Consider the following 17,564-nt stretch of genomic DNA (forward strand, 5'->3'; position numbering starts at 1 on the left):
TAAGTTCGTCATGCTGATTAGGAGTAATTTCATCATCACAATACAAATTTGCAGCACTCACGGGGTTCGAATTATCATTGGAGGAGCATTGAAAATTAAAATGACCCACTATATGGCAAAGTTCACAAATAAAAGGATAGCGGGCACAAACTTTTTTACCAAGATCATCTAGAGCCCTAGACCACTTTCTAGTTTTTTCATTAATATGATGGATACAATATTCATCTTCGATTTGATTAATTCCACAAGGTCTATGCATTCCACAAAAATTAACGTGCTTATAGGAAATATCATTCTTAGGAGTTTGAACATGTTTATTGCAATCATTAACAACAATTTCATCCTTCATGCAAGCATCTTTAAAAGGTTCATGATACTTATCAAAATTCTTCTTAGGCAATTCAAAATGAGAGGCAAAAGCTTTATAAAGATTTGCAACAACTTGAGAGTCAAGACCATAAGTAGCACTCATATTTCGAATTTTATCGGTATCCATAAAAGTTTCAATGCATTCATAATCATAATTTATACCCGACTCTTTACCTTTGTTGTTCTCTCATCCTTCGGTGTTCTCTCCGAATCCGATCAAGAAGGTCCCTTTTAAACTCTTCTTCATTGCGTGTAAATGATCCAGAACAAGTAGTATCCAGCAAGGTTTTATCCTGAAAAGAAAGTCTTGCATAGAAATTATCAATGATGATATTACCAGGAAGCTCATGATTGGGGCATTTGAGCATTAAAGACTTCAGTCTCCCCCATTCTTGGGCAATACTCTCTCCATCATGAGGCCAGAAATTATATATGCGGTTCCGGTCTTTGTGAATTTCACTTGGAGGATAGAATTTAGAATAAAATAGAGGCACAATATCCTTCCAATCAAGAGAATGCCCATCCCTCAGCAGTTTGTACCAATGCGCCGCTTTACCAGACAGCGACATAGAGAATAGTTTCTTCTTCACTTCATCCATAGAGATACCTGCACACTTGAATAACCCGCATAATTCATGCAAAAACAGTAAATGATCTCCAGGATGGACAGTTCCATCCCCTTCATAGCGGTTATATATAACACGTTCAATAATTTTCATAGGTATTTTATACGGAATACTTTCAGCAGATGGATTTAAAATATCAGAAGCATCATTAGAGTTATCGCATATGGGAGATAAAGCATTATCAGGGCAAAATATTTCTTCCAAAGCTGAGGAGCAAAAAAGATTATTTTTATATAAACTAGCTTCCCCAAGCTTACACTTTTCCATAGCATTAGCAGTAATTGCATTCATACTAATAACATTGCTACTATCATGCAGATAAGGTTCCATAGGTTTTTTAATTTTCGCATCAAACAATTCATATCTTAACTCAAGAAATAAATTAAAAAGCTCATTGTTGTCCATTATGCCTTACTAGTGTAAACAAGAAACAAAAAGATGCAATTGCAGGATCTAAAGGAAATAGCTTCGAGCACACACACAGCGGCAACAGAAAAGTACTTAGTTACCTGGGACCGGAGTATGATTGCCTTTTTACCTTTCCTCCCCGGCAACGGCGCCAGAAAGGTGCTCTGTTGCCGGGGTCCGGTGTGTGAGTGCCGTTTACCTTACCTCCCCGGCAACGGCGCCAGAAAAGTGCTTGATTTCTACTGGTGCTTCTATTCTTGTAGACAGTGTTGGGCCTCCAAGAGCAGAGGTTTGTAGAACAGCAGCAAGTTTCCCTTAAGTGGATCACCCAAGGTTTATCGAACTCAGGGAGGAAGAGGTCAAAGATATCCCTCTCAAGCAACCCTGCAATCACGATACAAGAAGTCTCTTGTGTCCCCAACACACCTAATACACTTGTCAGATGTATAGGTGCACTAGTTCGGCGAAGAGATAGTGAAATACAAGTAATATGGATGTATATGAGTGATAATAACAATCTGAATAAAATATGGCAGCGAGCAAACATGCAACAGAACAGTAAATAAACGGAGTTTCGATGCTTAGAAACAAGGCCTAGGGATCATACTTTCACTAGTGGACACTCTCAACATTGATCACATAATAAAACCACTCTACACTCTCTTGTTGGATGATGAACACCACTAAATGCGTAGGGCTACAAGAGCACCTCAATGCCGGAGTTAACAAGCTCCACAACATTCAATGTTCATATTTAAATAACCTTAGAGTGCATGATAGATCATTGCAATTACACCAAGTACTAACATAGCATGCACACTGTCACCATCACACTATGAAGGAGGAATAGATCACATCAATACTATCATAGCAATAATTAACTTCATAATCTACAAGAGATTACAATCATAACCTACGCCAAGTACTACAAGGTGCACACACTGTCACCATTACACCGTGGAGGAGGAATAGACTACTTTAATAACATCACTAGAGTAACACATAGATGAATAGTGATACAAAACTCATATGAATCTCAATCATGTAAGGCAGCTCATGAGATCATTGTATTGAAGTACATAGGAGAGAGATTAACCACATAGCTACCGGTACAGCCCTTAGCCTCGATGGAGAACTACTCCCTCCTCATGGGAGACAGCAGCGTTGATGAAGATGGCGGTGGTGTCGATGGAGATGTCTTCCGGGGGCACTTCCCCGTCCCGGCGGCGTGCCGGAACAGAGACTCCTGTCCCCCAGATCTTGGCTTCGCGATGGCGGTGGCTCTGGAAGGTTTCTCGTACCGTGGCTTTTCCGTCTCGAAGTTTTAGGTCAGGGACCTTTAAATAGGCGAAGAGGCGGAGTCGGAGGGCTGACGAGGCGGTGACACAATAGGGGGGCGCGGCCCAGGCCCTGGCCGCGCCACCCTGTCATCTGGTGGCCCTGTGGCCCCCCTCTGGTTGCTCTCGGGTGTTCTGGAAGCTTCGTGGAATTCTAAGATGCTGGGCGTTGATTTCGTTCGATTCCGAGAATATTTCCTTACTAGGATTTCTGAAACCAAAAACAGCAGAAAACAACAACTGGCCCTTCGGCATCTCGTCAATAGGTTAGTTCCGGAAAACGCCTAATAATGACATATAATGTGTATAAAACATGTGAGTATCATCAATAAAGTAGCATGGAACCAAAGAAATTATAGATACGTTTGGGACGTATCAGGCCTCCTTGACCTCCTCCTCGGAGAAAGGCGCCCCAAGGCAATCCTAATCCGAGGTAGTGAAAAGCAAACCCTCCCAATTGAAATCAAGCGAACGAGGTTGCACCGGGCCCATAGTCTCTTGGAAGTGGTTGTGGATGATTTGCTCCTTCGCCTCATGATTGGTGACCCAACCAATGTTGTGTTTTAACCTAAAGATGTGGTTCTTCCTCCTCCTCGCATTAACACACATATGAAAGAACTACGTGTTAGCATTGCCTTCCTTAAAATTGGCAATCCGGGCTCATTGTCTCTTCCTTGATCTTTCCACCACCGAAAGAGCAAGCACCTTCCTCTTCAAACATTTTCGAAGGTCGATCTCGTCATTGGAGAGGATGCGAATATCTTGGGGCATATCAAGATGAAGAATGATGAGGAGAGCCGAATGGATCATGACCTTGATGTTGGAGAAGAGCCTCTCGCCCCATTTGGCAAGGACACTACTAGTGTGTTGTAACTTATGGAATAGAATATGACACGGCTCGGAATGTGGGGTCGGCGCCCCCCAAGCATGTTGCACCATCTTGGCAAATCCGGGGAGCTTGACCCAGAAGTTTTCAAACTTGAACGATCTTGGCCTACGTGGCCCCCTGGCATCGGCAAGAAGGAGCAGGAAGTGGTCCGACAAGGAGGAAGAAAGAGCATGTAAAATGTGAGAGTCAAAGCGAAGGTCCCATTTGGAATTGGAGTAGAAGGCGTCAAGCTTGCAAAGGGTTGGGTTTGTCCGCTCATTGGACCAAGTGAATCTCCTATTTTGCAAATGGGTTTCATTGAGCTCGCAAGCATGAAGGGCGGCCCGGAAATGAATGATGCGACCACGATTAACATTTCGCTTGTTTTTATCTCTCACCGTCCGGATTTGATTGAAATCACCAAGAACAAGCCAACATACACCTTGAGGTGGCTTTTGTCCCACAAGCTCGGCAAAAAAATCATCTTTTTTGTTATGTGCCGTAGGTCCATAGACCCCTGTAATCTTGAAGTCCACGTCGTTATCATTGTCGGAGTTGAGGATGTGCACATCCGCCAACAAACAGAACTCGATTAGCACAATGTTATTGATCGTAACAACCAAGTCGTCCCACAAAAGGAGGATGCCACCCCTAGTGCCCAAAGCCGGGCGCTGAGCAAAACTGCGGAGACGGTGGCCACCAATGTAGGCGGCGTCCAACTGAGAAATATCCCGTAACTTGGTCTCCTGGAGGCAAAAAATATGGCAAGTAGAGGAGGCAATCGTCTCGTGCACAGCATCGCGACGGTCCTGATCGTTCAGACCTCGAGTGTTCCAGCCCATAATGTTGATTTGTTGTTCTAACATTGGCAAACCAAAAGGCCCCTGAGCAACAATCGGATTAACTGGTGGCAGAAATGCATATGGAAAAATCCAAGGTTTGGTACAGGCACCAAGGATAGCATGACAGCACACACACTTACAAGCCTTAAGCAGCAGATGGAAGGCATACGTACACTAACATGGAAACATTGGGGCAACCAGGGAGCAAAGCATGTGAATCAGACATCAACATCAGCATTAGCATCCACTTCAGCATCCAGGTCGAGGGCAGCTGCGCCACCATGGCTAAGAAGGGCATCGTCATCGTTGTCGTCCTCTGGCACACCAAGCCAGAATAGAGCCCTTATCGCCAGCATCACATCACCAGGAATCTGTCCCACGAATCGCCTGGCGAACTCCTGCAATGCAGCCTCCGTAACCACCTCTCCGTCCTTGACGATGCCGAGGCCACGACAAACGAAGGATTCCGCTTGACAGGCGATCCGCACAACCTTGCGCTTGGCCCTAAGACGGTTGGTTGCACGCCGCAGCGTGAAGCCGACCGTACGGGAGATGTCCTGGCCGGCAAGCGTCTTCCTCCGGTGCACCAGGCGCAGAGGCGGCGAGGACATAGGCGGAGACATCAATGGCACATGTGGGCGTGAGAACAACGGCTCCAGCAGCGATGTCAGCTGCGATGGAGTGGTGGCCACTACAGTGGTTGGTGAAGGCGTGCACGCAGCAGGGCTGGCAGGGATGAATGGAGGGGTGTGCGGGTCGTTGTAGAGCTCGAAGCCCGGCGGGCACGTCGGTGAGCAGGACCGCGAGCGCCTAAGACGCACAGGCCGCCCCGACGAGATGAGCTTCAGCACATGCCTGGCGCCTGCCGAAGAGGTCGGCCCAGTGGATAGGAGCACCTGGCTGGTGCCGCCCGAGGCCATGGACAGCAGCAAGGACTGACGGTCGCTCCCTTTAGCGGACGGTGAGGAAGGCAGCACAGAGGTAGGCGAGGTGGGCAGGTCGGGTGTCGACGGCGGCGTCCTGGCCGCCTGTGAGCGTCGCCTGGAGAAGCGTGGCGAGGCAGAGCGCACCCGGGACCTTCCTCGGAGCTGCACAAGGCCCAGGCTGTCGAGGGGCATGCCCAACTGTAGCTCAGGTGGCGTGGCATCATCGAGGTCGCGCGTGGCAGGCAGCATGGGCGCTGGCGAGGCCTGCACTGGCATGTCATCCAGCGTGCGCGCCAGCGCGGTGACCGCGAGTTCGAGCACAGGCACATGATCCTCAGCGTGGCGGCGGCATCCTTCCTCGCGATCGCGGTTGCTAGACCGGTCCCTGCGCCACTCCTGTCCTCGGCCAGAGCCGTCACGGCGTGTGCCGCGCGAGAGGCTGCGGCGAATGGTCTCGCGCCAGCTGAAGGGTTCGTTGCATGGAAAACAAAAAAATTCTACCGTGAACATGAACAAAAACCAAGATCCAATCTAGGAAGAAGCAAGATCTAATCTACCAAGATCGAAGCAACGAGAAGATATGCGAGACTAACCCTCGAAGATTCCAAAGCCTACGAGATTAATCTCGTTTTTCATGTAGTAGATCGTCTGTGCTGCAATCCGGCAGCACTTCCGTACTTGGTCGTGCGTACGGTGTCGATGAAGCCCATCCTCTCCCCGTTCCAGAGGGCAGCGGAGGTGTGGTAGATCTCCTCGGAATCCTAGCAGCACGACGGCATGGTGGTGGTGGTGGGGGAGAAAAGCTGCAGGGCTTCGCCAAGCCGGAACAGCAATATGGTGGAGGAAGAGAGGGGGCGGCTAGGGCTTGGTCAAGGGTGAAGTGGCCGGCCACCCCCTCCCCTCTTTATATAGGGGGCATGGCCGGTTGGGGTGGCCCCCCCTTCCCCATCTAGGGTTAGGGCCGGCGGCCAAGTGGGGGGAAGAGGGAAATCTTCCCCCCAAGTTGATCCCCCCTTTAGGGTTTAGGGGGTTGACCGGCCTGGGCCTTTGAGGCTTGGTGCGCCTGGCCCATTAGGGCTGGGCAGAACCCCCTCAGCCCATGTGGGCCCCCTAGGTCGTGGTCCCCATGGTGGACCCCTCCGGAACCTTCTAGAACCTTCCGGTCTATCACCGGACAAATTTCGAACTTTTTCCGAAACCTAGAAATCAACTTCCCTTATATGAATCTTATTCTCCGGACCATTCCGGACCTCCTCGTGATCTCCTGGATCCCATCCGAGACTCTGAACAAACTTCGGTCTCCATCTCATATTCCGAATCTACTTATGCGACATCGAACCTTAAGCGCGTCACCCTACGGTTCGTGAACTATGCTGACATGGTCGAGACTCCTCTCCGAGCAATAACCAATAGCGGGATCTGGATATCCATAATGTCTCCCACATATTCAAAGATAACTTAGTGATCGATTGAACCATTTACATACGATACCGATTCCCTTTTTCACACGATACTTTACTTGTCCGAGGTTCGATCATCGGTATCTCCATACCTTGTTCAACCTCGTTACCGACAAGTACTCTTTACTTGTACCGTGGTATGTCATCTCTTGTGATCTAATCACATGCTTGCAAGCTAATCAGACGACGTTCCACCGTGAGGGCCCAGAGTGTATCTATCCATCATCGGGATGGACAAATCCCACTGTTGATCCACATGCCTCAACTCACACTTTCCGAATACTTAATCCCATCTTTATAACCACCCATTTACGCAGTGGCGTTTTGATGTAATCAAAGCATCCTTCCGGTGTAAGTGATTTACATGATCTCATGGTCGAAGGACTAGGTAACTATGTATCGAAAGCTTATAGCAAATTGAACTTAATGACTTGATCTTATGCTACGCTTGTTTGGGTGTGTGTCCATTATATCATTCAACTAATGACATAACCTTGTTATTAATAACATCCAATGTTCATGATACCGAAACCATGATCATCCATTAATCAACAAGCTAGTTATACAAGAGGCTTACTAGGGACTCCTTGTTGTTTACATAACACACATGTCTCAATGTTTCGGTTAATACAATTATAGCATGGTATGCAAACATTTATCATAAACACAAAGATATTATAATAACCACTTTATTATTGCCTCTTGGGCATATCTCCAACACCAGCCACGCCGCCCCTGCTTGTCGCAATCACCGTCTTCATCGTCTCGGCGGTGGCGGTCGCGGGAGTTGCCCGTGTCCTGAATCCGCTCGGAGCGGTCGCGCATGAGCCGCTCCCCATCCACGATGCCCCAGCGCCAGGAAAAATTTCCCGGCATGGGCCTCTCTTCCATGTTGAGGACCTCGACGATGTCGAGGTGGAGGATGCAGCGGCGCCGGAGCCCGCGATGTCCACGCTCGGGGAAGCCCGGTGCGCCGCTCGGTCCGGGGAGGGTCACCCAGTTCACCCGCGGCACCGTGCCCGGATGCTCCACCCACGCCCACAAGCATAGAGCCTTGGTGTAGTCCTTGCGCACACAGTGCTCCTCGATGTAGTCGAGCGAGCACGAGCGGCCGATGACCTGATGCACCACCTTGTCTGTCCAAGCATAGGGGGGTACATTTTCGACGCAAATACAGACGTGCTGGTGTAGAGTCACTTGATCAGCATTATCCTCCAAATGCCAGGGATGGACCTGCACCCGGAGCTGCTCGAAGTCGAAGTCGTGGCGGCTGACGGCGTTGGCGCGGTGGTGCGGGTACTTGAACCTGACGAGGTAAGGCTCCGGGAAATGCTCGGTGATGATGATGTCATCATCGAGCGCGCCGAAGCTGGAGCAGAGGGCGTGCACCAGAGTGGCCTTCTCCTCCCGCGCCGGTGCACGATCGAACCAGGCGTACGCCGCCCCGCTAAGCAGAGAGGCGGCCTCCAGGTTCAACTTCGTGGTGGAGTGGATGACGGTGAAGACTTCTGCCGGCCTGGGGACGTCCTCAAGACGCGGCATCGACGCGGGCGGGGCTGGGCCGCTCCGAAGCAGCAGCGGCGACGACAGAGGTGCGGCGGGTGCAACAACTCGAGTAGGAGGGTGGCGCACAGGAGCCGATGAGGACGTGTCAGGGCTCGAGGCGGGCTCCTCAGGGTGGTGGCAGAAGTGTGCTCGGTGACCGGAGCGGAAGCAGCGTCTGCACTTGACGGGGTCGCGACACGCAGCAGCACGATGCCCATGTCTCCCTTTATAGAGGCATTGGAAGCAGCGCCCGAGCAGCCAAGCTGGCGGAGGCGGTCGTTGGCCCGGAGTAATTGCTGCACTTGATGGCAGCAAAGCCGCGCACTTGACGGGGTCGCGACACGCAGCAGCACGATGCCCATGTCTCCCTTTATAGAGGCATTGGAAGCAGCGCCCGAGCAGCCAAGCTGGCGGAGGCGGTCGTTGGCCCGGAGTAATTGCTGCACTTGATGGCAGCAAAGCCGCGCAGGCGGATTAGACCGCCCTACCTCCCATCGGCCATGAATCCGGCGCACAGAGCTCTGCAACTCCGTTCGGCGCGGCAGTAATGCCTGAGAAGACTCCAGTGCGGCGGAGGTATTGATGGCCCGGTCGAGGCCCGCCCACCCACCCGCAGCAATAAATCTTGCCTGCGCCGGGTCAACGGAGGCATGGTCTTGGGCGTGTCGGGGTGGATCAGCAGGGGTTTCCTGCACCTCTTGAATGCTGCAGGAGGAGCCGGCGGAGGCCGGCGGCGAGGACTAGCTAGCAGAGCCCAGATTTGATGAAGGGGGGCAGAGTAGATGGGCAGTACCTAGGGGACGAAACCTGGCGGGATCTGCGAGGGCGGCGGCGGGAGCAGGCTGGGGAGGACCACCGCCGCGGCGAGGATGGTCGGCGGGGTGGCGCGGATGGCCCGGGGCGGTGGCGGCGGCGCGGGTCGCCAGGGCTCGGGAGGAGCGGTTCCAGTCTTCCATATGTGGTCGTTGCTAACAAACTCAAAAGTTGTAGCTAATTAAGTTGAAGAGAGAACAATAGAAGGTTTGATCGATCGATCGGTCGATCTTGCGTATGTTTACATGCATGTAGATGGACGACGACTGTCGCGACTCGGGAAAACAATCGCGTGGTGAAACGAAATGGTTGACCTGCTGCTGGAAAGTGTGGCTGATTGATCGATCGATTCGTTGGTTCGAGTTCGCGTCCACTCCCGGATCACTGCCTCCTGCTACTTGCATTACTGTTACTACATTCGATGATGATGATGCATGCTTTACTCTTACGCCGACGTGCTTCTTTCGATGATGAGCCATTCCTTCGCGTCCGCGAAATAGCGCACCCAAGCAGAAGACACGAGGAGCGAGTACCTGGACTGAGTTAAGTTGATGTGCACACTACGGAAGCCGCTGATGATCCCCGAGTTCGGCAAGTCGTAGAGGGACTCCCGGCCGGCTACAGCAGCCCGCGCAGCGGGACGTCCAGTTCGGCACGGTGTACGCCAAGATTTACTAGTCGGCGTGGATGGGCACGTGCGGGCTGGCCGTGGGCGGGGTTCTTCTGGCAGCTCATGGCCGACGTATGGCATGGATGGCTACGAGGCCATCTTCACGGAGCCGCCACCGTCATCGCGTCGCAGAGCCGGAAGCTCAAGCTGCTTGGCAAGGCGACGGCGCGGGGGGAGATCGGCAACGGTGGCAACTAGCCAATTCCTTAAAGAGATCATCATCACGGAGTAAGAGTGTCTCCATGTGTGAGTTAAGCTTTCCTCGAGATGATTCAGGATTGTTCATCAGCAAAAGAAGGAGAAATATTTGTCATCCTCCTTGGTATCTTAACTTGAAGAGGACATGTTTTCCCCTTCCCGAGTGTTATTGTGGAAAACCACGAGATAGCCATCCCGTGGCAAAGTTTATGATGAAAATCTGCTTGCATTGCATCAGTGCCTTAGACATATTATAACGTACATGTTTATTATCTTGGATCACACGAGCATTATTAGCAACACGCAAATATGCACATTCATTCTTTTTTTGCCGATCGGACATGAAATCGGCCGGAAGAGCTCTTGACCACCGCCTATGCCGCCTCGGCGAACCCAATCTTCATATTTCCATAGTCAAAAACCGTGTGGTAGGCTTCCATGAATATATCACCCAAGATCCTGCAACACCAATTACTCTCAATGTCAGAACCGAGGACTACACCAAGTTTCGTGGAGCGTTTGCTTTCAGTTTTGAAGATGCAAACATCTATCTGCTTTCTTTTCATTTAAAGACCTAATAATTCTTAAAACTCTGGAACTAACAAACATCGTTTTTTTTTCTAGGGAAGAGGCATCACACACATATTTTATATTGATTCGAAGAAAGTTGGGAGATCATAACACGTGTATAACTTTACCAGAGAGGGCCACCGGTAGGAGGAACGTCCATAGCTAAGAATCCACTGGTGCACTTTGTAGCATCACCCTCACCAATCTTCACTATGTACTGAACAACAGGAATCACAAGTCAAACCGAATCAGCACTAACCGGCATGGGTTATAAACCTTGTGTGGCTCATCAATTTTATATGCAGGTAAGATTTCATAATTGATAACTGATATACTAAGGACCGAATCTTCAAATAATCCGTGGGAACAACATATGGAATCTTAAGAAAAAAATATGACACTTGCTAAAAATGATAGATAATTTGGACACACATAAAATACGAGAGGTAATAATCAGGGACAAGAAGCAATACTTGTTCGGGTTTGAGCACAAACTGTTTGGCCCCGATGGTGAAGGCGATGTCAGGCATGGATTTAAGTTCTCCACAGTCCACGGATGATTCTCCCGTAGGGATGGGAATACCGTCACACATCTGCAAAGTTGAATAAGTTAGATTTTGGTTCTGGTTCAACTTTGTTACCGTGTGATTTTTGCATTGGTATTACAAGGTAGGAAACATGCCTCGTAAATGGTATGCACTATAGAATCCTCAGTCTGATTATCTGCAACTTGCGTCACCGCCCATTGAACAATCAACTCACAAGCTTTGCACACAATAAAACCATTTGATGCCCCAACTTCATCTTCTACCCTTTGAATACCAGCGTTGTCGTCACTATGTACATAGGAAAGAGTATAACAATGTCAACCATCGGGATATAAGGAAAACAATGTGGATGGTCAAAAGGAGACCAAACCTACTTCATGCACTTCCGCTCTTTAACTATTGAATTCTAAATTCCTTCAGCGCCAGCTAGGGAAAATTATCCAAGCAAATCAAACAATTTCGGTACATTGAGAAATGTCGAAATTAGCACTACTGCATAAAATGATATTTGTTTGTTGGTACTACGAAATATGGCAGTTAACACTACTGCGTAAATTATCCTCAGGGTATAAATACATATATTTAACTACACGACTTGGAAATGACTACACAAGATTGTTGTCATGGCTCTGCCACTGTATGTCTGTATACGTCGCCCTGCATGCAGTTGTACATAAGAGACATAACAAATGAGGGTATTTTCAAAGTATTGTCAAAAGAATGCGCGAGCAATATTCTGACATTTCAATTATATGTATTAACGAATATATATTATATACACTATAATTGCCCACGCACTAATTATCCTCTTACTCGCACAATATCTATGCTTCATGTTTTAATGCATATTTCACAGCATATATGTTGTGCAGAACATGCATAAGTACAAAAGGTACAAGTAAGACTCAACTCTTACCTTACACCATGAGGTTCAACAAGGAAACATAAACGAAGCATGCCACATATCGCTCTTGGCAATATCTGCATCATAGTCCCGGAAAAGAAGATTTTACAAGCCTTATGCATGACTGATCAAGCTAGAAAGCAACTTCTGGAAATGAGCAAACCCGCTTTAGCAGCAAATGCACGATCTGCCGCCCAAACTTTGAAACAACGTTCTTGCACGCTTTGCTCACTCTCCTAGGTATAGGAAGTCTCCAATTTATTTCAGTAATTATCTCCTGTATATATTTCGCAGCAAACACATAAAGATTAAAGGAAAAGAGTGGAAATTTAACCCACCAGAGATGACTCTATGAGCTATCGACAAAAACGTTATACATAATATGCTTCAAAACGTGTTATGCTGGTCTATTAGGTTTTATTTTGATGATCTTCACATTATATAATATTACTAGTTCTGCTTCTAAGGAGCTGGTAATTGCAAAAATTATATATTTAAAATTTTCTATTGAGCTTGTCCTTCTACTGTAACTACCATAATTCAATCAAAAGAAACACCTGCAATGGATCTAACCATACACTTTTATCTTCACAATGCACATTTCCTCCACTAAAAGGTAAAACTGAAGGCAAAACCATATGGGTTACGGCCTAAATTGCGAAGGAATGTCTCGTTTAGGTTACTAGAAATGTTGATTGTGAGGTTTTATCGACAAATCATGGTTACATGCATTAACTAAAGCCCCTTTCCTTGCTTATGGGCATAAACATGAATAGATCTCAAACACATACCGTGGGGCCAGTAAGAAATGAAGTTCCCGAGTCTACTATTGCAGCACAACCAGATTTACATAATCCTAATACAAATAGGGGTATAAGAAAAACAATTAAAAACATTTTATATTTATATACAAGCATATACTGTGCATATGATTTTTCATGACAAAATGACATGTTAGTACCTGTGGAGTTTCCTCCAATCAAAACGTCGCCCATGTCAAACTGAAGCAAGTGGGGCAAAATTTATGAGCACAAACTAGTTACTATATATAGCTTGAATTTCAAGATTACTCAACTAAACGAAATGGTTTCACCTGCCAGTATCCCTTCTTAGTAACAGGGACATACGTATGTCTTCCCTTGTAATGATTAGGATCAACTCCTCCAAAAACTATTTCTCCTCCCTTCACTTTACCAGCATGTCGGTTCAACCAGAATGAGAAAACGGGGAGACCAACCAGACCTTGGCTAACCATGTTATACCTATAATTTCGCTTATGATGTCAGGGATAAGAAATATTGTTATATGATAAACATTTGGTGATACGATATGCCAGTAAATTAGAAGAACCCACAGTGCACCATTTAGATATTAATATAATACATAAAACAGTACACATAAATTAAAATATTCATGTCTAGTGTTGATAGTGTTACTAAATAGGAAAAACAGAGAAATTCTGTAGACAACATTTCTCACCAAACAGGTTCGGCACCCCCGGATGACATTTCTTTAAACCCAAGACCAACGATGCCATCGATTTTTTCAAGCATGAAAGTAATACTCTGTTCCAACGAAGCTTCAATAAAATCCTAATAGGGCAGCATAATAAAATTAGTATAATCTGAAATAGGATGAACATCACGTAGCATAATATAAATTTGCCCTTCTAGTACAGCGCGTAAACCTGATTTTTCACAACTAGACCACCAACTTGCACATTGTCTTGGCTAATATAACCAGCAATTGCACCAGTTCTGTAGTGAATTGATACCCTTTTTCCTGCCAAGATTGGAAATGAAATATTATAATCATGGAAGTATCATTTTCCTGGTTACTAGAGTTTAATCTAAACCATCTGATTAATGCCTAGGTGAAGAAAATACGTGTACAATGTGTTAGAATGGCATCATCTCATAATGCATACATCACCAGTAGGAAAAAAGGCTATCAACGGTGTATCAAAAACGTGGTTCGTGGCATGCAAGTGTTAAGCTGCTGGTATCTCGCTTCTGATAACAATTATCAGCAGATTCCTTGTGCCACATCATATGTAGTTGTATTTTTTGCGAAAATCTCACCGATCTTCTATTCATAATCTTCAATAGTTGTACAAGAAAAGATAAAAATTATAAAAATTATAACCCAGTCCTTGGATGACCTAGCGACGACTACAAAAACTCGAGCGAAGCCGCCCTCACCCTTCCTCACTGGAGCCGGACAAAGCTTGCCAATATAGAGCTTATTGTAGTAGCGGAAGTCGTCGTGCTAAAGCCCCAAAGAGCCATTGCACGAGAGCCTCAACCGTCGCTGATGAAGAGAAGCTTTGACCAGAAGGAATACCGACCAAAACCAGCGAGATCTGCCGGAAACACACCTCCACACGCTCTCCAAAGACACTAGATACACCGTCACGACGGGGACTTGATGGGGAGGACTTTATTCCATCTTGAGGGAGTCGCTGCCACGCCTTCCTGAATAGGACACTAACTCTAACCAAACTGAAAAGGAGCCCTCCGGCCAACAAGGACCGGGATCAGTGTCTCAATAGCCTAAGGCCAAGGGAGGTTGACGTACAACCATTCACCACGCCATGGTAAACTACCACATGCCCAAAATAGCGGGCCAGGCCCACCCCATCAACCAAACCCTAGACCTATAGCATGTCGCTGCCGGCGAGCTCCTATTGCTGCCCAAAGGAAGGGAAGAATCACAGGAGTACTGACTAGAAAGTACGTCCCCATAGTCCCCCATGGTGGCCGTCTGCTACCCGAGGATGATTGCCACCCTCTTGCGGCACGGCATTCCAAGAGGTGGACGATGTACCAAACGATGAGGGGCGCCAATCACCATGGCCTGGAGCCGCCCAATTCCGGTGGAAGCCCATCGCTCCTATAGCGGCCGCGCACCGCTGCAGCCCTGAAGAGCATGATGAGAGCGAGCCACGAAGAAGCGTGCTGCTAGAAGGACCCCACTCCAACCGGTTACCTCCGCCGGCGGTACCATCCTCGAGTACGACCTCCGGCCGGCCATCCTCCTCCAATTCATGTGTGATCCCCGCCAACAGGGTCGCGGCAGCCGCTGCCTCCTTGCTCCTCGCACCAAGTGTAGCAGCAACTGTTCCCCAACGACAAGCACCTCCATCCAGTGTTGACCTCACTCATGCATCCATCTCTCGTCCACCTGGACGCGTCCTTCGCGTGACCGATGTCGGCAAGGTGTCGCCCCGACTACTCGTTTGTGCCTTCCGGCGCCAGCAGCTTCAACCCTCGCTTAAAATGCAATTTTTTTTATCGGTGGACTTCTTGTCTAGGAGTGTGGGTTGATTTGCCAATTTACGAGGGGTTTAGGTGAAAAATAGCACACCATACCATCATCACCAATTGCAGTTTTATAGTACCTAGAGACTAGTACGTGTTGGTCTGGCTTTGCATTTTTATAGACGCATCCAATTCTGTAAGATTGTACATATTTGTGAAACATTAATAAGGAGAAAAACAAACAGTGTGACATGCACCCTTGGAAAAGATTTTCTGTTTGTATGTTTGTCTATATTGATGTGATCGGCCCATGGAGGAATCCCATCACATGGTGCGGGCGGATGGTATCGTGGCCCGAAGCGATTTCCCTTGGGGTGAGCTCTGGAGGAGAAGGGCGTCGGATATGAGGATTCCTTCACCGACGATGGAAGATTCGAGCGGCAAGCATGGAGACAGGTTTTAGGTCGTAGGAGCAGGGCATGAGGAGGGAGGTGGTCCGGGCCGGTTAGTGGTGCGGTGCGTTTGGCCGGTGGGGGCTCCGGTTGTCGGGACTAGGTGGCGTTGCGCACTGTGGTGTCATGCTGACGTGTGGGACGAGGGAGAGAGATGAGCCAAGGAGAGACAAGTGCGGACGAGAGGGGAGGAATTTTCGCGGCGAGAGGTAGAAGGAAAAATGTCCGGAGTGGGCTTACTCGCAAGGTTAGGGTCACGCTTCGCTGGGTTTCAAAGCAGCAAGTAATAGCAGCGTGCCAGATTGCCAAAGCCTAGATGATAACAGAGTGACACGCGGCCCCATGCAACGAGCACGTGGTGTATTAGCAGCGTACGTTACTGTCTCACATCACCACCGGCAGTTGACAAAATGTTCACATTTGGTGGCATGCTATTTGGCTAGTATGCCACCAGTTACCTGTTTATTAGCGGTGTACCACTATATAAGACGTTGGCAGTATTTCAACCCTAAGATCAGCAACAGTAAATTTTAGTGGTGCATCGTCGTTATTTCTTCCTCCATCTATATATAGATTTTTGAGATTTTTCTAAATCTAGATATATCTACACTAAATAACGTCTAGATACATCTAAATTAAGATAAATGGTAACATCTATTTATAGACGAATGCAATATTTTTCTTGCCTATTAGGTATTTACTACCGGTGCGTGGATAATATGTTAGATTAACAAACCTTTCTTCGTGTATGTGCTCGACCGGCTGGCTGTGTAAGTCTTGTGCAAGTGGCATGCAGTCTGCAGCAAAAGTTTCCAAAACATACGCCCCATATTAGTGCTATGTGATAAATAATAACCAAACTGTATAAAGACTTGAGGAGCTGGGGGCACGCACCGAAGAGTAGCACTCGGAGGAGGGCACCCAGAGGTTGGAGATGCCTGTGTCGAAGATGACGGTGAAGTTCTGGGGTGGTGTTCCGATGCCGACCTCGCCGTAGTACTGAGCGTTCAGGTAGTTCTTCAGTGTTACGATATCGCTCTTTGGAGGTTGCTGCGGCTTCTCGTTAAGGACGAGGCCATGGTGCTGCGAGAGGAAGCTCTGAGCATCCTCTCGAGCGATGAGGTGGTTCTGGCCGACCGGTAGCTTCATCAGCGCGACGCGGACCAAGCCCTCCGCGGTCGTGCCGAGGAGGAGCATGGAGGAAATGATGAGTAGGTGTTGGAGCGCGATGCGGCCGGTTCCCATGACTGCGCGATGAGCTGCAAATTTAGGAGAGAAATTCATCATCCCAATTACTAGAGTTATTTTTGAAAAAATGAGATCACAAAGTACTAATAATAAGATGGAACATGATAAGCCATGGAAGTAGCCCAAAATCTAAAGAAAACATTTGCTTGATCTGATCACCATCAAATCGAAAACCGGTCAGAACTTCTCTGTGGTTGAGAAAACACACTAACAAGAGATGTGCTAGATTGCAGTTCATAGATGATAAGTTTCCCCAAAGTATTCTACCCAGGAAAGAGAGAGAGAACACACCGAACAACAGTCGTAGGGAAGGAGCAGAGTGCCCAGTGAACTTGTGAATAGTGCAGCACTCCAGTGCCTTGTGTCAATTTATAAACTTTGGCCGGTGGACAGAGCAAAGCTAAATGATCATTCCGCCGTTGGATCATTCAGTGCCCTTCCGTGAGCCGTCAGATCAGGACGTGGTGATCACGTCCCGTGGTGGATTTTGTTGGGTTCACCGCGGGGACCACAAAATTAC

The 17,564-nt window shown here is 47.9% G+C and overlaps 1 protein-coding gene across 1 annotated transcript; it reads right to left on the bottom strand.

The window, feature by feature from the left end:
* Positions 1-10,436: 10,436 nt before the first annotated feature.
* Positions 10,437-17,041, bottom strand: LOC124663406 (aspartic proteinase oryzasin-1-like). Its single transcript, XM_047201113.1, has 13 exons — positions 16,691-17,041; positions 16,533-16,593; positions 13,772-13,866; positions 13,564-13,676; positions 13,178-13,346; positions 13,046-13,085; positions 12,876-12,940; positions 12,248-12,361; positions 12,097-12,161; positions 11,315-11,468; positions 11,106-11,225; positions 10,761-10,849; positions 10,437-10,521 (listed from the first exon to the last, which is right to left on the bottom strand). The coding sequence occupies exons 1-13, from the start codon at positions 17,039-17,041 to the stop codon at positions 10,437-10,439; spliced, it is 1,521 nt and encodes a 506-aa protein (XP_047057069.1).
* Between the last annotated feature and the right edge of the window lie 523 nt (positions 17,042-17,564).

The sequence above is a fragment of the Lolium rigidum genome, chromosome 6, assembly GCF_022539505.1.
Source record: "Lolium rigidum isolate FL_2022 chromosome 6, APGP_CSIRO_Lrig_0.1, whole genome shotgun sequence".
Lineage (NCBI taxonomy): Eukaryota > Viridiplantae > Streptophyta > Magnoliopsida > Poales > Poaceae > Lolium > Lolium rigidum.

Bases quoted from the DNA above. Each gene is read 5' to 3' on its own strand.
- LOC124663406 (XM_047201113.1), bottom strand. From the start codon at position 17,041: ATGGGAACCGGCCGCATCGCGCTCCAACACCTACTCATCATTTCCTCC. The intron at 10,850-11,105 runs GTATTGCTTCTT...CCTGTTGTTCAG, and splicing joins TTGTGCTCAAACCCGAACAA to TACATAGTGAAGATTGGTGA. The intron at 10,522-10,760 runs GTAAAGTTATAC...TTGGTGTTGCAG, and splicing joins CCTACCGGTGGCCCTCTCTG to GATCTTGGGTGATATATTCA.